The 25,178-nt window shown below is 41.3% G+C and overlaps 1 protein-coding gene across 2 annotated transcripts in view; it reads right to left on the minus strand.

The window, feature by feature from the left end:
* The window catches only part of LOC148026580 (uncharacterized), a 66,964-nt gene extending 41,986 nt beyond the window's left edge, over positions 1-24,978 (minus strand). Inside the window, exons 1-2 of one of the 2 annotated variants that reach the window (XM_087691025.1) lie at positions 24,199-24,978; positions 23,032-23,703 (exon numbers count right to left, since the gene is read on the minus strand). In XM_087691025.1, coding sequence (XP_087547151.1) covers positions 23,032-23,610 — 579 coding nt within the window. In that variant the 5' untranslated portion in view covers positions 23,611-23,703; positions 24,199-24,978. Of the gene's footprint in view, positions 1-23,031; positions 23,715-24,198 lie in introns of both variants that reach the window. The other variant, XM_087691024.1, reaches the window with a different exon arrangement.
* Positions 24,979-25,178: the final 200 nt, after the last annotated feature.

Here is a 25,178-nt window from a genome sequence, read left to right on the forward strand (position 1 = left end):
ACATTGGGCCTTGCACACCATGCATTGGTCGCTACATACCATAAGGAGTAGTGTCATACATCCTCGTATGTAATCCCTAACCCACCATAGCATGGAAACTAGTGCCATCATCAAAGTACCCTAGCTGCCCCATCACTGCATACATGCCCTGCTGTCCAAAAAGCATTGGATTGGCACTTCCAAGTTGGCCTCGCATATGCATCAATTGCCCCACTGGCATCATTTGCATATGCTCACTACCCACATTTAGAACATCATGCTGCTGTATTGGCTCTTTCTTCAATGCATCTTGCTGTCCCGAAGCTCTCGAAGATAATTTCCTCTTATTGCTTTGCTGCCCTCCTTTAAGGGTTCAAAAAGCGCACAAATTGATAATCATTTATCAATTATATAAACATTTCAATTTCTATCCTCAACTAATCTTAAATTGGTCAACAAATTTCTCTTCCTTTTACCAATCATCAACTTCAAGAGACCTTGAAGGACCCACCTCTTGTCCAATTCCCTCATTCTCAACTTGTTGTCCATGCTCCATGCCTTGTCCAAGATCAAGCATTGCATTTTTTCCAACACTTTGTGAACTTCCAGATTGAGAGGCATCATCCTTGCTTGATCCCATCTCACTACCTGAAGACATTCTTACTGTAATGCTCAGCTGAGCACTAGAGCAAAGCTTCTAACCTTCAATCAGGTGCCTCAAGTCCACCAATGCGAGGGAATTGATGGTATCCCAAAAATAAAACCATGAAACCAGCCTTTTTCCTCGGATAGGGTAGTAAATAACTTGATGAAGCACTAATTATGACAAGCATAAAATTAACATAAACTGAAAATGCACACTTTACCACTTTAATCTTGGACATTGGATACCCTATTGGCCCCAAAATTGGCACCCCTTGTGGTATTTCTTCATCTTATATTGCAAATGGAAGGAGTAAAATTGTAATCCTCTAATCTCTTCCGCTAATCCAAGTGTCTCTTACTGTCAAAACTGACCAACAAGTCTCCCAAACCAATTTTCCCCTTGATTTGCTTAGGGTTTGGCCTTCACCCTACTCCTTGAAAGATAAATTTAACTTAAACTACAGCAAACATTGACTGAAATCTCTTCCTCTGATAGCTTAAACTGCTGAAAAATACTAAGATAACTTGAGAGATGGCTGGGAGATAAGAGAAAATAATGTAGAGAGAGAAATTTCAAAGTTTCATCATGAGAAACACAATAAAACCGTTGTTGCCCTACTCAAACAACCATGGAAGCTATCACCTATAGCTTAGGGCCACTAAAAAGACTATTGCCCTCTCATGTATGTTGCTATCTGCACCGAAAGGACCTTGGACTGCTGTCACCTGCTCCTGGGGGCCTCCAAACTGCTATCACATGCTGTAGAACTGATTCTTGGTGGCTATAAATTACATCAACAATCTCCCCTTGCTCTCTAATAGCCTCCTTCTCTCTCACAATGGTTGAAATATACTCCACCAGTCCCTAAAAACGTTTTTTCCACCTATATGGGCAAGTTTTGCCATGTGACAATCTTCCAATCATATTTTTTAGCATTATCCAGTTTATTAAATTAATTTTCACAATATTAATTTAATCATTATTCTAATACTCAAAGAATTAATTCCACCAATCAATAATTAAATTGGCTAGGCCAATTTGTCTTTCAAGTATCATTGAGCAATTATTGACCCTTAGATTGGCATTAATTACTTAATTAATGCCTAGTCTCTAATGTCACTACTAATATTAGTGGCTAATAAGTTGATCTAGGCCAAAATCTAACACCAGGTACCACCTAATACCTGTCAAGTATAACTTATTACAACTTTTTCCTTTGACTCTCACTGCATTCTTGGGATCATTGACTTGTTACCATGAAATAGCTGTTGTGTGCATCACATATGCTAAAAAACCTTGCACATTTGTTTAATAACTTAATCAAATGTTATCGACAAGGTTAAAGCATCTCAAAATTTCATGTCCCTGTGACAAACCTCCCAACGAAAAGTCCCCAAGAAGATGCACCCAAGGTTGGACTCTACTCAACAAAGTATCCTATAAGCTCCTCTCCACACTGGTAATGCAATCTCACATGACCATAAACAATGCTTCAAAGTCTACAGGTGCTACTATGAACAATGCTAGCAAATCCCATCCCATTGCATCTAAACTAGCCAACTACAAAGTCACCACTAGGGAATATTTTACCAATGGATGGGTCAAGCTGCCATAACTTCCCTTGGAGACCTTTGACTTTGATCCTTCTCAAAGGGATATCGAGGAAAGAAAAACCATGCTGTCCTATGTGCAGTCAGCGAAAACTATGTTACCCACCCATGGCCTAAGGGCATAGGCTCTCAGTGGGGAGGGGCCAGCCACTCCTGGAGGATAACTGCATCAATCTCCTATTGCATGGCTGGCTGACCTGCCACATGGCGATTAGCCCCTTTCAAAGGGCCATGCAAGGATGGAGAATGTATGGGACAGGCTAGAGACAGCAGCTGAATGACCTATTGGAGTAATTGACAGCAGTTGAGCACCAATAGGGCTGGTGACAGAAACTGCCAGGCTGGACACCCAACAGAGGCTGCCAACAGCATCTAGAGATCCAACCGTGGTAATTAGGGGCAGGCAACTACTGCTGGGCACTTTTTGGGCAGAAAAACACAAAAATTTCTCTCTCCCAAAGGAGTTGCCAGTTGCAAATGACAGCACGTTATCCCATACTTGCCTTTCTCTGTTGTATTTAAGCAACTTCTGGAATTAATCCAAAAAAATACCACAAGGGGCACAAAGGTTTTAGGGCCAAGCAGTATCAGCATGTATCTTTTCATGAGGGCATGGGCATTTAGCCCAAAGTTGGTAAAGTGTTGAATTTCATTTTATTAGTTATTTTATGTAACAATTGCTTGGTTTCATGGTTCCATTGTTGAGATACATCTGTGAAGAAAACTGTTAGTATTTGTACTAAGGAAACACAGAGTATATGACCACGACAGAAACACAAAGAGACAAACATAGACACCAAAAGAAAAACTCAAACCCTAAACGCAAAATTCAAAAACTCAAACTCAGAAACTCAAACACAAACACAAGAAGGAAGAGAAGAACACAACTCTAAAGTGAATGAATATTGTAAATGAATATAAGAGTGTGCAGATACTCAAGGGCAGAGCAAAGTGTCAAAGAGTGACGTCCACCGGAGACGGATCCCAAGTCTGTGACCACCAGTCAGAGTGTAGGATGGAGAGGATGCAACAAATGCACATGTCAAGAGAACCTGGAGCACCAAACGCAAGCTAGATAGATGACGAAGAGGGCCGGCAATTGTCGCCTAGTGTGGAGGAGCTGTCACCTAGGGAGATGACACCAAACATGCAATCGTTGTTGAGAGTGTAAGCATGTGGATCCTGCTTATGCTAGAGAGGATAAAGGTAGCTGAGTGTGAATGGTCTTGAGGGGAAGGGGAAACCCTAACCCTAGCCATCTAGGGCTATATAAACAGCCCATGGGTCTACATCAATCGATGAGTGAGAGTGACCCAAGTTGTACTTTCATGAGCAACTTAATAAGCAAGACTTGTTCTTGTACTTTTGAGCTCTTCTCTCCCTCTTCTACACATCTCAATGCTGCCTCACTCTAATTTTCCTCATGGTATATCCAAGCCATCTCTGATCTCCTGAACTTCCTTTAGCATCATCTATCACTAAGTGCACATGAGCCTTCATCTTCTTCATCCTTATCCCTTGACCTCCATAGCCACAACTTGACCCCATGACCATGGAGGAGTTGGTGTGAGCAAAGGAAGCCATATCAGCTCTTACTTTCTTCTCAAGAGTTGCTTCCCAACTCAAGGTGCTTCAAAACATCACAACAAACTTCAACATTGGGCAACAAGGAAGGCGGAATTATTGAAAAACGCAAAACTAGCGCAATCTGGACAACACGAGATTTCACACTGTAACATAGGCAATAGAGGACACAATCCCTTGAGCCACCATAGGGCTTTGTTAGCCCCCTAAGTGGGCTATCTCCACCTAAGAGGGTTTGGCATAATTCCAACCTTGCTACCCACAGTAAGGCAAACCCTAACTATGTACCCTGTGGCAGCCATAGCCACAAGCTTGAAAGCTTGACTTTCTTGCTTCTTTCTCTATATTGTCATCATTAACAATGATTTTAATCACTGATGCACTTCATCTAGAGCCCATTCCATGTCTGGAGATTCTCGGCTAAACTTCATTGATGAGGTCAAGTGCATCGAGACTAACTATTCCGGTTATGGTCAAGCATTATACTAAGCTTGCAACTGGTGTTTGTTAACACTGACACTAAAGTATTTTGTTATTTTTTTTATTGCTGATATTATCTAGTCTGATTCTCTAAATCAGCAAGCTTAAATCAGTAAACCACTTCCTATTAAGCTTCTTCCATTTTTTGTAATATTTGTGCATCCACTTATAAGCACACAAATACTTGCCCACTTTATCTAAAACATCTTGCATTAAATTTTCCCGCATTGAGCTATTCCTGGCCTATTGTAAAGGATTAGACATTGCTACTTGCACTTAGCAAGGAGTAAGATCTTCCTATGGCCTCAACCTATGCTGACATTTGTCCACAAATCCGAAAATTTAACGGAAATGACTTCCATCCATGGCAAGTGCTTATCAAATACAAGATGATGGAAAGGGGTTATTGGCCTCTCATCATAGGGACCAAACCTATTAATCCTTCCAACCTAAATGATGTGGAAGAGGATCAACGAGATCAGGCTATCATCATGCTCCACCTTGATGAATTTAATATGCCATGTAGATTAGCACTCTACCACCAAGGCCAAATGGGATGAGTTGGAAAAACTCTATGGTGCCCATGGAAAAATTTCACAAACTTTTCTTAAAATTGAATTTTTCAGCCTACAATATAATAAAGGGGAGGATCTTGGAAAATTTATCTCCCATATGAAGGGGATTATGGTCCAACTAGCTTCCATACAAGCACCAGTAGCAAAACCTGATGCTATTGCTATCCTTTTGAAGGCCGTCAAAAAGATTTTTCCTACTCTTGTAACAACATTAACAAACATCCCAAATCCCAACTTGGAAGGTACCATCCAATCATGCCTGGATGAAGAGAAGAGGAACCATAAGGAGGACACTTCAGCATTTACTTCCCGTGAGCAAGTGGTAGTTCATACAATTTCCACAAAGTGTTCTTTCTGTCATAAAAAGAGCCATATTGTAAGTAATTGTTGGAAGAAGTACCCAAAAAAAATGAAATGCAATAAATGCAAAAAGATTGGGCATATTACTAGTAAGTGTCCCAATGTTCCAGAACCACCTAAGGAATTGGAGGCTAACTTTTTCTCCCAATCAACTGAAGATCGACTCTTTTGAGTCTTGTTAACTCTCTACCTATAACCATCTTCGTAGCCTGATTTATAAAGGCATCTCATTGTGGATTAAGGGGGGGACATCCTGTCATGCTTTGTAATCCAATGCCACTTGGCATTGAGGGGGGTTGTTGAGAGTGTAAGCATGTGAATCTTCCTTATGCTAGGGGGGATAAGGATAGCTACATGTGAATGGTCTTGAGGGAAAGGGGAAACCCTAACCCTAGCCATCTGGGACTATATAAATAGCCCATGGGTCTACATCAACTGATGAGTGAGAGTGACCCAAGTTGTACTTTCATGAGCAACTTAATAAGCAACACTTATTCTTGTACTTTTGAGCCCTTCTCTCCCTCTTGTGCACATCTCAATGTTGCTTCACTCTGATTTTCAACGATCGCCAGCTGGCGCCAGGTGTAGAATAGGTTCAAACGCAGCATTAGAAGGTCGTCTAATGATGGAGATGGACTACCGGTTGTCGCCTACACACTGGAGGAGCAAACGCAGCAACAGGTGGCAGCAATCTCTGGGGCTAGACAGCCACATGTGTGTGGACTGATGGCTGAAATCTGCACTCAAGGGTGTGAGACCCGCACAGATGGGAATAAGGCTGAATGGCGGCAATCTATCTATTTATAGATTTTGAAGGGTGCCCCAAAGAATTAGGGTTCTTGGGGGACCACTGAAACTCTCTCGGACCGCTTCCCTTTTTAGGGTTTTTAATTAATTAAGTGTGTTTTGGGCTGTTTAAGAATGCTAATCAGCTGAAAAGCATATTTTAGCTCAACAACATCAACTCTCTTGTGTAAGTGGGCCTTGTGGCACCTAATTGCAAGAAAATTGTAGGAATTGTTCTTTTCTATCATCAAATTTAGCAAGCATGTCTTTACACAATGAAGAATCTCGTTCTGGTGATGCCTCTCTATTTGAGGAATCAAAAGACAATGGAAATAATACATTGTCTGATCATGGAATGGGCATTCAACATGGGCAGCATGTTGAAATGTTCGGTTTGTTCATGAAGTTGATAGTTCAATGCCTGGATGCTGAAAAGTAGCAAGAGAAACAGGATTATGATGCCCAATTCAAAGCCCGATTCATGGCAACAATGGGCACTTTGTCTCAGCTCATTGAAGACCCACGTTTTGTTGAATTTAAGAAGTGGGATATATCTTGGTTTGAGGCATTGTTTATGCTAGCTGTTTGCATGGCTTTGCTTGGAATGTTTTTGGAAATTTTCACATGAAAAGGACATGAGCATGATTAAGCAATACATGCAAATGTTCCTTAACTATGATACTATATGTGTTTCCATTTGTAACAAATGCCTTTGTTTCACTATCTTGCAATTGGGAGCAATTGCAAGATTCAAGGGGGAAGTCTCTCACAAGGTCATGAATTTTCAACTTATTGCTCTTGGGATAATTTAAGTTGTGCACAAGTGAGATTAGTTTAAATGTGAGTCACAATGACACAGATCCCTAGTTTGGGCAATGAGGACATTGGTAGAAGTTGTAAAGGAAAAATGCCAATGGATACCTAATTCAAATCTTGGCCAGAAACATTGAATAGCCCCTTAGAAATGACTTTTGGTTTCAAAGGAGTTAGAGAATTAAATTATCTCATGTCTCGTACTAAGGTTTGTGAAGGATTAGCAAGTTTCAAACACTTTCAATTTCAAAGAGGTTAGAAATTTCAAATTGAGGCTAGGCAGTGAACTATGGCCAAGATTAGGCAGGGCCTAGTTAAATTCTATTTTTTCAAAATTAAAACTAGCTAGATGAAAGCAACCTTCCTTCTTAGGAAGTGTGGTAAATAGCATGATTAAGCACAACAAAATTCACATAATTTGAGGAAGCGTAGCAAAATTCACATAAACTAAAAATACAAAAGTTACCAATTAATCTTGGACATTGGACACTTGATCAGCCCCAAAATTGGTGCTCCTTATAGTATTTATTTAACTTGTATTGCTAAAAGTTGAAGTACACTGAGATCCGATCGCATCTCCTTCAATCTTCAATATATCTTGTTGTTGTTAGAAATCAAGCTCACCGTCAGTGTGTCTTCATCTATGACCGACATCTATGACAACTAGTGTGTACAGGTGTCTACATGTGATTACATTAAATAAGTCGGGTTAGTAGTCAGTTAGTGACCTGACTAGAGTTAGTCAATCTAGTCTACATTTACACTAGGTCACTTTATCTTATAGAGAGTGTGCTTTTCAGTTTTAGTGTGTGGAAATGAAGGAATGAGTTTGAGAGCCTGAAGGCTCATGGATATAGAGTTTCTCCCTTTCTCTCTCTCCTTCTCTTTAAACATGGTATCAGAGCCTTACTTGGTGGACCTCCTGGAGCAAGAGGGAGTGAAGATGGTCTACAGTTGAAGACTTCTGCCATTTTTTCTCAAACAGGTTGAATGCCATTGAAAGTTGAAGGTATGCATTTGCTCATCTTGGACCCCATGCTTTATCACAGTGGTTGAGGCCTTCCTGGGAGCCTTGGTAGGCATCTTTGAGCATCTGCAAGTGGTCATTGAACCTCATGATGAGGAGGACCAGCTGGAAACAAGGCCAGGAATTCTGCGTGATCTGCGCTTGCTGATCTGAGTGGTTCATAGAGCATGTATGCTCACTATTGAAGGTATTTGAAGTGTGCAAGAAGTAAATGCTTGTGTGGGAGCTCTGTTATGAGCTGGAGTGACAAACATAGACCTGTAATCATTTCTGAACTGCTGTAAACACGAATGGACAGTATGCATTCAGTCATTACTGACACACAGGAGCCTTGTACTACACTCAGAAGGCATCTTTGGAGCATAAGAATGTGTCAAAGCATGTATACATTGGATCAAATGTCTTGGAGCTGAGATCTTTTGCTCAAAATACTCAGATCTGAAAATCATTGACAGGCTGAAAACTGTCATTGAATATGGACAGCAAGCATTAGTTCCTTACTGAAGTATAGTGAGATATTTGGTAACATCTATGAGATGTATGTACTGACATGTGTATGTCAGAATGTTTATGGGTTGAGAAAAGCATTAAGTGCTACTGAATGCTGAAATTTTTGGAGCTGAAGCAAATACAATCTTGTCTTGTTGGCTGAGTACAAATTGCAGAAGTAATGTATGACTTTGCTCATTAGAGACAGATAGTCTATGGTCACTACATAGTCATGCATTGACCTTGTCATACTGGAGCAAATGTATGATTTGGATTGAAGACACTTTGAAGTGGTTTGGAGCTTGTTATGCTGAATTCTGGTTGACTACAACCTGCAACTGAACTTGTTGACACTTGTATGTGCTGGTTATGCACTGTTCTGTGCCTTTATGCTCATGTCTTGACTGCCAAATGTACTAGTAGCTACCTGGGAGATTTTGGAACATGTATGACATGATTACCACTCAGTTTTGGACTTGAAATTGCTGTTGGTTACTCACAGTTTACAGTTTTCAGACTGCATGTATGTGCCCTGGCAGTGAGGTTACAGAAGCTTAAGCTGAAGCAAACACATAGCTTATGTATTTACAGTTATATCTACAGTTGAGACCACTTGTTTGTGGGTTGTTTTGGGGTGTCAGTGGGCTGAAATACCCTGGTTTTTTTCTGCAATTTAGTGCAGAAAACTGTCATAAACTGTTACGGACTGAACTTAGTCAGTCATACTTATTGGACTGCAGGGAGTCAGGCATTTGATAGACAGTCTATTGCATCATGGCTAATGCACATGGGACTGACAATATCACTCAGATAGTTGGAGAGAAGTTGGATAATAAGAACTTTACATTATGGAAATTCAGAATGAAAAACTTTCTGGTTGGCAGAGGTTATTGGGATTTATGTACAGGAGATGAAGTTGCTCCTGAGTTGCCTACACACAATCCAACAAATGAACAAAAAAGAGCCTACAGGCTATGGAATGAAAGAGCATGCAAGGTGCTGCATTGGTTTTCCTTATGTATATCTGATACTATGGTAATTCAAATCACTGGATGTGAGACTCCAAAGGATGCTTGGGACATACTGATGAAAAATTATGGAACCATGATACATGCAAGAAAGATCCAGTTGAAACAGCAGTTCAACAACATGTCAAGGAATGGCAAGAGCATCCAGACGTATACCACGGAGATTAAAACCATAGCTGATCAACTTGCTACTATTGGCTCAAGTGTATCAGAAGATGATATGATTGCTGTTGCTTTGAATGGCTTAGGCAAAGAGTACAAAGCTTTTGACACTTCCATTTCTATCAGAGAAGAGCCCCCTAACTGGGAAGAGCTAGTTGCTTTGTTGCTGCATGAGGAAGTCAAACTTGGTTTGAATACAGGTTCTAGTGCATCTCAGAGTAGAGACACTGTGTTGTACTCTAGCCAGCGTGGCAGAGGATCTAGAGGTCGTGGTTCGTTTCGAGGTCGTGGTGACACTCGTAATACTTATGGACAACAGCAACAGCAGCAGAGTAATTGGCATGGTGCAAATACACAAGGCCAGCATGGATCTGGTGGGTTTAGAGACAGGGGGAGATCACCCCGAGGTAGAGGTGGTGGATCTGGTTCATGGCAGTCGTCTGATCAGTCCAACAGGGACAAGGACTGCCATTATTATGGCCAGTATGGGCATATTGCAAAGGATTGTTACAAGAAGCAAGAAGATATGAAGGCAAAGGGCAGACATCATGGGCACTATGCATCTTCCAGTGGTGCTCATGATGAGTCAATTGATAGACTCTTTGCCATGCAGCATATATCTAAAAATGCATCGAGACATGATAGAGATGACAGATGGTACATTGACTCTGGAGCATCAAACCACATGACCCCGCATGGAGAGTGGTTTGATGAGATGGTTGCAGGTACACATGGTCATGTATGTACTGGGGATGACACCCAACATGACATAAAGCATAAAGGGATTGTTCCTCTTATGATGCCTGATGGCAAGAAGAAAGGCCTGCATGATGTATTACATGTACCAACCATAACAAAGAATCTGTTGTCTGTGGGTCAAATGGCAGAACAGAATTTGCAAGTGAGGTTCAACAAAGATGGGTGTTTCATTGAGGAGTATGAAAATGGCTGCAAGTTAATTGCCAAGGGTAGAAGGGATGGCAGGATGTTTACATTGGATGCGACCATTCCAGGACTCAAGGCAGCCATGTTTGCACATGATGAGAGTGCTATTCGGGATGTAGAGATTTGGCACAAGCGGATTGGACATGTCAATGTACAAAAGCTGAAATCTATGCAGCAGAAAGAAGTAGTACTTGGATTACCCAAATTCAAGTATAATGATTTTGGTCATGTATGCCTTGCATGTCAGTTTGGGAAGCAAGCACGGTTTCCTTTCATGAGACATGTAAAAAACAGCACTAGGCCTTTACAGTTGGTGCACTCTGATGTCTGGGGTCCTTCACATAATGCTTCTTTTGGCAGTGCACGATATTATGTCTCATTTATTGATGATTTCAGCAGGTACACTTGGCTTTATATCTTGAAGCATAAAGATTATGTGTTTGATGCATTCAAAGACTTCAAGAAACATGCTGAAAATGAATTGGGCTGTTACATATCATGTTTGAGATCAGATGGAGGAGGTGAATATGTCTCAAACTACTTTGACAGGTATCTTGCTAAACATGGGATCAGAAGACAGCTCACATGCAGTTATACACCGCAGCAAAACGGTGTTGCAGAGAGGAAAAACAGGGTTTTGATGGAGTCAGCTAGAGCTATGCTGAATGAAAAATATCTGCCAAATGGTTATTGGGCTGAAGCAGTGGTGACTGCTGTATATGTGCTGAATCGAACCCCTACAGCAGGGATTCATGATGTCACTCCGTATGAACGGCTGTATGGTCATAAACCTGATATTTCACACTTGAAAGTATTTGCCAGCATTACATATGTGCATATACCGGATGAGAAGAGGAAGAAATTGGATCCTAAGGCAGTGAAAAGTGTGTTTATTGGATATGCACAGGAACGGAAAGCATATAAGTGTTATGTACCTTCTACGCATAAGACACTCATAAGCAGAGATGTAGTATTTGATGAGTTAGCATCTTGGTATGGGAATCCTGTTGCAGTGCCTACTGATGGCTCACCCAGTATGAGTCATGCTGAAAATACTCCTGCAGAGAGTACTTCCATGACTGGTCAGACAGGTGATGTATCATCTACAGTGAGTCCTTGGACAGGACGATTATGGAGTCGCACTACTGCATCCACTGACACGGATATGTCAGTGAGGGGGAGAACAGATAAGGGAAAAGAAAAGGTTTTTGAAGATGTAACAGGTCCACTCACTGCAGGTTATGATTCATCTAGCAGTGACAGCTTAGATAGTGAATTGGGGATTCCGTCTGTTATGACACCAAGTGCTAGGCAGAGCCGTTATGTGCCGCCTCATGAGAGGCAAGCTCACAGTGAGCCACAGCTCAGGAGATCAGAGAGGGTCAGACGACCTGTTGACAGGTATACTTACACTCGATATTCAGCCTGTCATTATGTTTATATGACGAAAGTAACAGGTTTTAGAGAACCAAGTAAGTTTGATGAGGTAGTTGCAGATGAGAATTGGCGTGCTGCTATGGATGAGGAATATTCAGCTTTGGCTGAAAATGGTACATGGGATTTGATACAGTTGCCTGAGGGCAAAACACCTATTGGATGCAAGTGGGTGTATAAGGTAAAATGTAAATCAGATGGATCATTGGAAAGATATAAGGCCAGGCTGGTTGCAAAAGGGTATGCGCAGCAGTATGGTCTTGATTATGAGGAGACTTTCAGCCCTGTAGCAAAGATGGCTACAGTTAGAACTGTGATTGCTTTGGCAACAGCTAGAGGCTGGAAACTATGGTAGATGGTTGTAAAGAATGCATTTCTCAATGGAGAATTACAGGAAGAGGTTTACATGGAACAGCCTGAAGGCTATGTACATCCAGAATTTCCAGCACATGTATGTCGGCTGAAAAAGGCATTATATGGACTGAAACATGCACCTAGAGCATGGAATGCTCGCATCAGCAGTTATTTACAGCAACATGGTTTCCGATTGGGAGATGCTGATCATAGTCTATTTGCGAAGAAGACAGATAGTGGCTATGTTTTTCTAGTTGTTTATGTTGATGACTTAATCATTACAGGAGATGATGAAAATGGGATTGCAGAAATAAAGACATGTTTACAGGCTGAGTTTAAGGTCAAGGACCTTGGAGAGTTGAAATACTTTTTGGGGATTGAGATTGTTTCTACACCTCAAGGCATATGGCTGCTGCAGAAGCAGTATGCTCATGACATGTTACAAAAATATGGTATGGCTGATTGCAAGCCTATGGATGCGCCTTTGAAGCAGAATGTCAAGCTGCAGATTGATGTTGGGACAGAGATTGAGAATGTTACTATGTACAGACAGATGGTAGGCAGCTTGATCTATCTCACGATCACTAGACCTGACTTGAGTTATGCTGTGGGGCTGATCAGTCAGTTCATGCAGAAGCCTCGCAAACCACACTTGGATACAGTCAGAAGAATTCTGAGATATGTAAAGAGTACCACAGATCATGGGTTGTTTTATGCATATGGAAAACCCCTTGACTTGATGGGGTACACTGATGCTGACTGGGCTGGTTGCACATATGACAGGAGGTCAACCAGTGGCTATCCATTTGGATTGGGTAGTAGCATGATCAGTTGGCAGAGTAAGAAACAGCCTACAGTTGCATTGTCTAGTACGGAAGCAGAGTATCGTGGTGCGGCCTTAGCAGCCTATGAAGCTAAGTGGTTACAGAAGTTGCTGAATGACTTGGGAGTACACTTGGACAGCAAAGTCAAGCTGTATTGTGACAATTTGAGCAGTGTTATGTTAGCAAGCAATCCTGTTTATCATGCAAGATCAAAACACATTGAGGTTCACTATCATTTCATCAAGAAAATGGTTTTAGCAGATCAGATTGACTTGGAGCATGTGAAGACTGAAGACCAGGTAGCAGATATCTTTACCAAATCACTCGGTAAAGATAAGTTCATTCACTTTAGACAGCTACTTGAAGTGATGCAGATGATTTGAGTTTTGTTTTTGAGCTTGAGAGGGAGTGTTAGAAATCAAGCTCACCGTCAGTGTGTCTTCATCTATGACCGACATCTATGACAGCTAGTGTGTACAGGTGTCTACATGTGACTACATTACATAAGTCGGGTTAGTAGTCAGTTAGTGACCTGACTAGAGTTAGTCATCAGTCTAGTCTACATTTACACTAGGTCACTTTATCTTGTAGAGAGTGTGCTTTTCAGTTTTAGTGTGTGGAAATGAAGGAATGAGTTTGAGAGCCTGAAGGCTCATGGATATGGAGTTTCTCCCTTTCTCTCTCTCCTTCTCTTTGAACAGTTGTCCATAGCAACCAACAAGCCTTCAAACCAATTCTCCCCTTGGTTTGCTTAGGGATTGGCCTTCAATTCGCTCCTTGAAAGACAAATTCTACCCAAACCTAATGTTGGCTGGCTAGCCTCTTGAAATTCTCTGAAACCCCTGAATTTCAATTACTGAATTTTAAGTATTAGGCCCTAAATTATGAGCACTCTTCCCAAGGTGGCTAGTAGAAATAGAAATTATTTGATTGCACCTTCCAGGACTGAATTTGGCTAAGATCTCTTAAAGGAAGCTGTGAATTCGCTAAGAGAATAGAGAGGAAGTTAGGGAGAGAGAAATTCCAATGTTTCATTACCAAAATTGGCTGAAATTTAATGTTGCCTTGTTGTGAATGGCCAATTGACTACAGCCCACCATCAACAAGAGCCCCACATGTAGTCGCCTGCCCTTGAGGACTCCAAATTTGTTGTCACCTGCCTATAGATAGCCTACACAAGCTGTCACTTGCCTCCAACGGCCTCTTGATCAGCCACGGGAAGCTCTTTGACAAAATCCAATGGCTAGGCTCATCACCAATGGCTAGAAAATTGCAGCCACACCTCTCTTTTCTCCTCTTCAAACATCCACAATGCTGGAATGAGGCTCCACTAGCCTCTAATAGCCTTTCCCTCACTTGCATGGGCAAGTTTTGCAAGTGCCAACTTTCTAATTTTATATTTCAGCAATTTTCAGCCCAATTAAATTAATTTTCAGTATATTAATTTTGAAAATTAATTTAGTTCTCAATTCTTGCTCGTAAAAATAGTTTTACTGGTCAAGAATTAAAGTGGCTGGGCCAATTCCTCACCCAAGCAATTCTAACCAGTAATTAGCCCCTACCCTGGCATTAATTAATTAACTAATACCTAGTTCCTCATGTTACCATTGATATGAATGGATAATAAAATATTGTAGGTCAAAATTCGACACCAAGTACCACCTAGTACCTGTCAAGGATAACCTATTACAACTTCTGCCTTTGGCACCCATTGACTTCTCAAGGTCCTGGGCCCATCATTGTGAAATAAATAACTTACAAATCACATGTGCACCTCACATTTGCACATTTATAGACAACATAATCAAATGCAAAGCAAAGCATCAAAATTTCACGTCCCATTGACACTACAAATCCAATTGTGAGCTGGAGATTGCATGGGCAGGTATGCCAAGTGACAAGGAAGGACTAACTTGCCATGTGGCAAACAAGTAACCCCTTTCACAGCCATGAAAGGCTAGAGAATACAAGGGAGGGCAATTTGGAGACAAGACAACAATTGAAATGACTTGGTGAAGCAATTGACAGCAATTGAGTAACTTGGGTCTGGTAACAACATCTGGAGAGCCAACAAGGACCGGCAACAGCATCTGAAGACCCAATAAAGGTGACTACTATTGGACACTTTCTGGGAAGAAAACCACACAAACTTTTCTCTTCTGCTGCTTCTATCTCTTTTACATCTGATGTCTAACCAATCTTGTGATGAAATTGCTATTTGAAGTGTCATCTTTGGAACTGAACTATTGTTGTTGGCCGAATTTGGTTGATCCCCTGTTTGTAATCAGCAAGAATCAGGGCATGCATGGCTGCCTTGGGATGTATGCATGCATGTCTCAGTTATGCATAAAGATTTGCTACTGATATCAGCGAATTGAGAGCAGATTAGAAGGTATATGCTGGTATAAACCAGGGCTGAATTGTATGCAACAGAAGAAGAAACAAAGAGGGCTCCCCAGGCATTCAAATCAAGGGCCAAATTAGGGCAGTTGGTTGCAAACGGACAGCAAATTATTCTACATTTGTCAAGGATTGAGCATTGATTTACTGATATTGAGGAGATTTCAGTTGATGGAACTTAGAAGGATTTCAAGTTCTCACTCTAGTCTCCTACTTTTTCAAAGCTTTGGCCTTTCTCTGTTGTGTTTGAGCATCTTCTGTAATTTAATTAAAAACGAATATGCAAGGGGCACCAAGGTTTTGGGGCCAATTGATGTCATCTCATCTCTTTTGGTGAGTGCAATTTAGCCCAAAGTTGGTAAAGTGTTGAATTAATCTAATTAGAAATTTTATGCAACAATTGCTCACTACAATCATTTGAAAATTAGGGTTTCACCAACCTTCTTAGAAAGGAAGTCTGGTTTTAGTTCTCTTTGTAACCTATCTATTGTGAGATAGCACCCACGTTAGATTTAAGATTTGGTATCAAAGCAAAGATCTATGCATGTGGATTCTTTTATAGCTTAACACCTTAGTCTCTTTTATTTATTATTTAATTGTCCACATGTAAGAGAGAGGATAGTTTCACATATTAGGTAGATAAATTGTGAGACCCACTCTTTGTTAAAACCCAGGGGGGGAGAGAGAGAGAGAGAGAGTGTGTGTGTGTGTGCGTGTGTGTCCACTTTGATGGAGGGCTGGTTAAACAAGACACCTTTCAAATGCAAGTTCTTTCTTTGGAGGGTGATGATTGGTGGCCTTCCGCTTGCTTCAGCTCTTTCCAAGCGTCGAATCTCTAACGGCCATTGTTTCTTTTGCACCACTATTGTGGAATCAGCCCGTCATCGATTTATTTCGTGCCCTCTCGCTAAGAATATCTGGTCGCTCTTATCAGCGGTTTGGCGCGCAGTGGTTGGTTTCTTGCTAAGCCCTTTGGATTGGGTTTTTGTACGACCAAAATACCCCACACCCACACAGCCGCATATGAAGATCTTGTTTCATTTTCTTAGATACTGGAGATGCTGGCACAATTGGACCACTCGGAATGCCTTCTTTTTTATTAAGCCTCTAATGTCCCGGCACATATTGTGAGGCTTAAAGGTCTCTTGCATTGGCAGATAGATCTCATTCGGCACTCGGGCTTACTCCCTCGGGAGGACTTACTTCCTTGGCATATGGCAATTTCCTCTGCGTCTTTGCCATGACTTTTGTAACTCTTTTGTAGTTTAGTACTGGAGCCTTTACACATGATGGCTTAGTGTCATCACGTATCTTGTAATCAAGTAAACTTGTACTTTTTTTTGGAATTAATACAATTACCTTTTACGAAAAAAAGAGTGTGTATGTGTGTCCGCTGTGTGTGTGTGTGTGTGTGTGTGTGTGTGTGTGTGTGTGTGTGTGACGTTTACTAAAGACCAAATCGGTCCATGAGACATATCCATGGAAAGGGGATCACTCTCACTAGATGGAGTGACTCGGGTTGGGCAAGAGATATAGAGTCTAGGCGCTCCACTACAGGTTTTGCTTTCTCCCTTGGCTTGAAAGCTATCTCATGGAGCAATAAGAAGCAGCCTATCATGGCTTTATCATCTACAGAAGTAAAGTACCAAGCACTTTGTTCTACCACGCAGGAGGCAATTTGGCTCCACCAATTGTTAGCAAACATTGGCTTTTCACAAACACAACCCACTCAGTAGCACCCGGATAACTAGAGTTCACTAGCTCTGGTGAAGAACCATGTGTTTCATGATTGCATGAAGCACATCGAGATTCAATACCATTATGTACAAGAGCGGATCATGACTTCTGAGTTAGCAGTGGCCTACCATCCTAGAAAGGACAACGCAGCGGATCTCTTTACAAAGCCCTCCCTTGTCTTAGGCTTCTATGCTTCATCACATGACATCATTGGGTATTCAAACACCCTAGAATCTAAAAGGGGGCATTAGCCTGTATTTTTTCAGTCTATCATCTCCTAGTTGTGAGCTCCATCAAAGTCTAATGGAGACAAAGGAGCTCTTGCTATTTCAATTTTCAGCTCATTTTGTTTGTATGCATTTCTTTCTTAGTGAAAGTGTAAAATTCAGATGATTGCGATAACACTTTTTATTATTTTATCTGCTAGTTGGCCAATTTTGGGCTGGTCAAGCTATTTATAGCTTGTCCCCCACACTTTGCAGATTCATCTTCTTCTTCCTTTGCTGGTTCAACACACTTTGACTTCAGCTTTCCTCCGTCTTTTGTCTCTAATGCTACCACCGTCATTAGCCTAATCCAGTGCCCTCACTAATGCCCTAGGCTACATGCAGGGACTAATCAGTCTACCATTGTATTGAGCCTTCCATTCAGTTTTAGGGAAAATTATCACTTCATTCTCTTCTTTTCTTATTGTCTCTCTCTTCTCTTTCCTCTTCGTGTAAATGTTTCTCTTCCATTGGGTATTCTCACAGGACCAAAGAAGACACGTATACCTCTACTTCAATGAAAATGCTTTAGGTGCTTGTATAGTTAAGGGGGTAGTGTTTTTGTTTTACATATTCCCACTACCAATAGGTAGGCACACTAAAGATATAGAATAGCAAGAGTATCTAGATTGAGTGAGGAGGGAGGCACCATGATCTATTGGATTGGAGGGTCTCTAAAGAAAGTGGGATCTACCACTTCTAGTTGCACACTGTACATGACAACTTAGAAAAAGAAGTGAAGTTTGAATCTAATCTATCTTCATGGGAGACGAGGAGTGCTTAAGCACCAAATTCCAAGGGAGTGTTGGTAGAAAAATCAAATAATCCCTCCGGTGTTGCAAGAGCAATTTGAGGAGGAAGCCATGTGACTTGCATGTCAATATCGATAAGTGCAAGCACCGTGCGGATTTGGATAAGCTGCAAGTGTAGACGAATGAAACCCTCTCAAATGTGGAGGGGCAGAAGTGCCCTCTCTTGATGAACTCAAGTTCCAAGTAAGGAAGAGGATTGGGTTGTGGGCTGACTTGTCAAAAGTGGTGCAACAATGGAAGCATAAATATGTGCTGAAATAAACTGCTTAACACAAGACCAAAGAAAAGAAAGAGAGAGCACAATACAGATGAGAACTCAGATGTATGCTCGGGAAATGGAATCCATATACCAAAACATGAGACAGTACAGAAGTAATGTGAGTTACCGGATGTGGAGGCACTGGCACTTGCTCTCTCTCCCCAGAAATTGTTAAGTGATGAATGAATGTGGAGGAGGGAGGCTGACAATAAATAGGCCAAATAAATGCCTAAAACATGACTAGTCGGCCAGCATTAAATGTTGGCCGACTGGCTGCAAATAATGCCTAAACCAAAATAAACAATGGCAAATAAAATGCCTAAATAATCTTTGAGCCCAGCCTACTATACCACAATATAGACTCAACCATGAGCTGACTAATCTGCTAACACCCTCTCTCAGATCATGGGTGATCTGATACAATACAATATACAATGATAATGTCGCATCATAGTACATACAACAACGTCCACCAGAGTAGAACCATGGATACCTAAGTAGTGGGTGCACAAGCCACCACAAAGGTGCCTCGGAGAGAACCTGATGTCGATGTTGATCATACTAGCTCTTGAAGATAGAGAAGATCATAGCAACTCTCAATTTCTGTCAACAATGCCTTTGATGTAGCATACATGACCAACTTGTCACCAATGCCGCAGCACATAAATGACCATGGATTCCCCTTCTTTGGCCAAACTGCCAAAGTGTCCGCTCATGTGAGCACCGGACGAAAGCCGCCCGCTCTTTGTCACGGAAACAGCCCATCATGAACCTGGATATCAATCCCAGCTCCAGGATTTGTACCTACCAAACTTCGGTCGATTGTGGAGGCATTGGCACCTGTTCCCTTTCCCTAGAAACTATTAAGTGATGAATGAATGTGGAGGAGAGAGGCTAACAATAAATAGACCAAATAAGTGCCTAAAACATGATTGGTCGGCCAGCATTAAATGATGGCTGACCTGCTGCAAATAATGTCTAAACCACAATAAACAATGGCAAATAGAATGCCTAAATAATCTCTGAGCCCAACCTACTATACCACAAGTACAGACTCAATCATGAGCTAACTAATCTGCTAACAAGATTGCCCTTGCCCTTTGAGTGACACCCATCATCAAAATGACCATACTTTTGGTAATGCTAATGGTACCTATTTTTCTTGGGGATATTTTGCAAAAGTTGACATTCAAATTCTATGGCTCCACCCTAGATGAGTGTCAATTCCATGGTACTCATGCTAAAGGTAACATGTTACAAGTGAGAAGTTTTGGGTCTACCGATGAGGTGTCCTAGGAGAGGAAGAATGGTGTGTTGATGCAGAGGGACTGGGAAATAGGCTCGCAATGGTGATGCTGAAGGACTCAATGCTTTGGTAGGTTGTTTCGAAAAGGGTGGAGTGATAATTGGCCGATACTCAAGGAATCATGATAGTTATGGGCCACTAATATTGATGTGTATTGTGAGTGCTCTACTGCACCTGCTATATCACTTGTGCTCTCCCTACAAGGTGTGTCTACTAGAAGGTGGGTAACTGGAGCTATACAATTAATAAATTTATAATATAATCTTAACACTAGTCTTGTAATTTTTCACAAAAGTAGTTGCAAGCCACTTTAGTGGCTCAAGTCTTATTTCATTATATTTGAAATAACATGTGCATACGATATCAAAATTGGATGGAACTTTACCAATATTGTATAATTAATAAAATAAAATATTTGGAACATGTTTCAAGCATGCCTTGATACCATGTCAAAAAATGCATGGTAGGAGAACTTGCTTGAGCTACTGCATCAAATACACATAAGAGGAAGCTCACTCAAGAACATAAGAAGAGAGATGGAGGCCAAAATATTTTCTTACTAGTTTTCTTTCAATGCAATAGTAAATCCAAGATCAATTGTAGACAATCGATCAAGAAAATCCAAGCTCACACTACTAGATATATCCTACAAGAAACGGAGTATGTAAGAGCAACTAGTAGTAAAGATGCATAAAATCCATACCAAGGTCTATCACAACCTCAGTGTGTCAGTAAACCATATATCCAGTAGGCATAGATATCATGCATGTAGTAGGTCTCTTGGGTAACAAAAGAGAACTACCAAATGCATAACCAATTGAGCAAAAGGTAATGTAGCTCAATGCATAGCCAAAAAGCACGTATACATCACTAACATCATGCCGACAAAGATAAGTGATGATGTCTAAGACATGCAATCAAATCAGCTCATTGAAAAGTAACTGCATCAAGAGAGCATATACATAACTCAATGAGTCCCATTGTCTCAATGAAAGAAGCTCAACCTCAACTATATGAATCCAAAGCTCAATGTAGATATCCAAGTGTCAAGTGACTCCCACTGAAACAAAGCAGAATATCAACTAAGCAAGACAAGCTCAAGACATCATGTATATTACATCCGAGCATCTAAGATACATGAAGCATAAGCCGGGTGCATAAAACTTAATAAAATCTTCAAGTCCCTAGGTAACAATCACTATAGTAACCAAAGCTCCAAGACATATAACCAAGCTTAAATGCGAAGCTCAAAGCATTTCATGAGTATAGCCGGGTGCATACACAACAACCAAGTATCAATGTATCCAAGTGGGATACCCATTTAGCATCAAAGAGCATTAGGCATAATCTTTTCTCATACAATGCTTGCTGTCCTATTTATTACAACAGTGAAATAACCTCCAAAATTTGAGCTAAATGAGCTCAATACAATCCATAAAGCCTCTCAAGACATTTTCCAAGAATCTATCAATGATCCAAACACCAATAGGCATGAAGAGAAGCATAAACAAGCTTCAAACTCTGATAAAAATCCTTCACAGACCTATGTCACAATAGGTCTACTGCTGTATACAGCAGATAGTAGGGTTATTGCCACTCCAATAGGTGCCCAACCACAAGAACCACGTGCCAGGATGCTTGAAGATGATTGCCAAGGTTGATTCCCAAGTACGAGAGGCCACAGGAGCTGGAGAAGGAATGCAGTCAGCCAAGGAAGATGGGCAACACAACAGGCGCAAATTACGCTGGCTGTGCTGACCTCTGTTGCTGGTTATCTTGCTCAATCTGGAGGCTCAAGCACTGATGAACAAGGCCTATTGCAGCCCTGGAGCAAGCCTTAAGAGGCAAGAACAAGCCGAGAAGCAGGGAAGATCAAATGCATACCATTGAAGTTGAAGCCATGGTTGCCATGAATACTGGACTGTAGGTATTCAAACCAGGTTGAAGCAATGGCGGGTGAAGCTCCTCGATCAAGGCTCTGATACTAGTTCAAGGGAGAAGTCCAAGTGGAAGCACAAGCAAGCGAAAGCAAGAAAGGTGCAAGCTATGGAGGATGGAGCAACAGAGTAGGAGAGAGAGACACAAGATGTAGGACTCCGACAGTCACAATTGTGACTAGCCTTTCCTTATTCATTAGTCACTGAAAAAATAAAGAATGACATGACAATGACAGGCGCCCAAAACCTATAGTGTACAAGTGTGTGGGTACTATAAGTGTAGTGAATATACGGGCAGCATGGGCATAGGCACCTTTACCCCCAACAAGTGTTCTTTGACCATGAATTTGACCTAGACTGCTTGACTACTAGACTTTGATACAAATCCTCTATTGCTAACATCCAATGCTTTGAGGTGGTGGAAATGCTGATTTTGCATGGCAATTGCGGGGGGGGGGGGGGGGGGGGGGGGCGGGGGCGGGCGGGAGTGAGAGCATAAGTCTGGTCCTCCTGCAAGGTTTAGGATTGTCCTGGAGATAAGTGGTACCTTGGTGGAGGAAGTTCCCATGCCGCCCAACCCCTGAACAGTGCCTGATGATTAATCCTTCCACATCCTTAGTTGATTTGGGTGGAATAGAAGAGCCCTCACCCAAATAGAGTCAAAAAGAGACAGCTGGGAGGTACTCCTGCCCAATGACCAAAGCTGGTAAATAAGACCAAGGTCTGAGCTCCTCATCTCTGTGTCACACTGAGTAAATCCAGTATAACCTGCTGAGAAATGTGCTTGTTTCTGGTACAGAATCACACCTTGAAGAATGTAAGTTTGTTCTTCATTTCAAACATTCTGATCAACAGAGAAATTCCTCGTATCCAGTGTTCACAACAGTGCTTCTAGGAGATGGGTTCAAAATTCCAAATGATTACCTTCCATGCTACTTATAGTAGTAAGTTTGCCCTCTATATACATTGTTCAAGTACATAGAAATGATAATAAAGCACACATATCAGGATTGCCACATAAAGAGCTGGTACTTTGAAAGCACAAATCAAAGATAAACTCCTTCTGAACAAAGTCATTTGGCAACCTGAGTTTCATTATGCGAAGTGGAAAGATGGAAAAATGAAAATTCATCTTTGGGCATTTCTCATTATGTAACTTTAGCTTGAAAACACTGCAAGGTCCAAGGACCTGAAGATGTAGTTAAGCAATCACCATACCAAAGATAGGGGCACCCCTTCCTTTCCTTCATTAGTTTGTTTGCGTACAGAATAGTTCATCTTCAAAGTGGCCATGTGGTCAAACTTGGAGGGAGCAATTGAGGCTCTGGCAGAAAATGCCCAACTACCTGATGGTGTTTCAATGCTACCTTCTGGACAAGCTGCACCCCTTTCACTGCTGTCTGCAACCTTTAAGCCATATTTTGAATCCTTAGTGCTGCTAGAAAGAATCCTCGACTGTTGTGTCAGTGTATCTGAGTCTGGTGTGCTTTCCCGGCTAAACTGTACTCCTTTACCTCTCAGAGCCTCAATTGAATTTTCATCTGATAAAGTTTTCTTAAATTCACAGTCATCTTCAGCAACTACTAGCTCTTCCCTAGCAGCCTCCTCATTTTTGCCATTGTCAGCTGAGACTGATCCTCCATCACTTTGCAAAGATTTTCCATCAGCATGAAAGTCATTGTCGGTTTTCTCACTTGCATCACATTTCTCCTCAGTATCACTCTCAGTTGCATCATATTTCTCCTCAGTATCATTTTCATTGTGCACTTCACCGGAAGAATCAACACTTTGATCCATATGCCTAGTTGCTAGATGTATTCAGTTGCAATAACTAGCCAAGCTAATATAGTAGCATATTAATAACCAGCTGTCGACACCCACTGCTTCTTCCTGCAAAGAAACTGATATGCTTGTCAAGTTTTCTTTATATTATGAAGTCCTCCCGTTCCCCCAATTCCTAAATAACATTGAGAAAACATTAAGAGAAAGGTGATCCCAAATTGCCAGCCAAGTTCCCATCTATCGGTTTCAACATCATATTTCTTACTGCCATTGAGGGGAGCTTTAGTAAAAGTATATATGCATCTAGATCATCAACCAGGATTTAAAGTACTTTCTTCATAGGAAAAGGACATAAGTTATATAAAATGCATCTGAAAACTTTGCTCATTGTCATGAAAAACAGTTGACCGTTGCTTGTAGCAACCAATTGATTGATCGCTTGAATAACAACTTATTGATACCAAATACGATTTTCCTTCTGTTTGAAACGATCAATGTTCCAATACTTGCAAGGATGCAGAACATGATGGCAGCTTACAATATGGCAAGGAAATGTATTATCCGCAGATTGTTATTAAAAATGGATTCTTCCATCATCCATACCATTGGTGCAGGTGCCATGCCTGGTCGATCAGGAAAAAGCAGTACACTCATCTGAAAACACGCTGCTCCAGTCGAATCAACTGTGTCTACCGTGGTTGGACTATCATTACGTTGCAGCAGCCGTCTCTTAAACCCCAACCGACAAGAGGGATAACTGTTTACATATGTTTTTGATCAAATGATTTGTGTCCTACATTGCCGTAATTACTTTCCAGCAGCAGTCTCTTAAACCCCAACCGACAAATGATTGTGACCTAGATTGCGGTAATCAACCAAACAGACCGCTCCTGCGTCATATCTTTCTGATCAAATAATTGTGACCTAGATGGCGATAATTAAACAAACAGAATGCGCTTCCTTCATATTTTGTTGCGTACAGGCAGGCCACCTCAGTGACCATCAGCAGCACTTGCAAGCGCAAACAGCGCATCATTGATCACCTCCAGGGTTTGTAGGCAGGCACGAATGTTGGCAACAATGCTCAAAGGCAGCGGTGTGATGAGATAGCCCTCTGAAGAAAGGCCGTATCTGGACTCAGCGCACAGTTAACCGAAATGGAATGAATGTATTGATGTCTTGTTGTCGCTGCAGAGATTTGGCGCAGGTCGAAGTGTGGAAATGCAGGGACTGGATGATCTGTGTTTTGTGTCTTGGAGAATAATCTTTCTCATTCTTCTTGTTATTAGTAATTACATTATGTATGTGTATTGCCCCAACGGAAACCCGTCACCCTTCACGTACCGAAGGGAGCTCGTAGAATCCTCCCATTCTCTCATATCATCGTCTTGCGGGAAATGGCCGTTCATTTCATTATTATTTCTGTTAGTTTTATTAGTGCGATCCTGCCTTTGCATTTGGATATTTATCTCGAATTTTTTTCATTATTATCTCTCTTAATAATGTTATTGCCTGCTCTCCAATAGCTCTAGTGTCATCCCAGTGTTCACGAAAAACATTTTTCGTACAGATACAACAACCTT

This window comes from Lygodium microphyllum, chromosome 13, assembly GCF_053477565.2.
Source record: "Lygodium microphyllum isolate KBCC chromosome 13, Lygodium_microphyllum_v1.1.10, whole genome shotgun sequence".
NCBI lineage: Eukaryota > Viridiplantae > Streptophyta > Polypodiopsida > Schizaeales > Lygodiaceae > Lygodium > Lygodium microphyllum.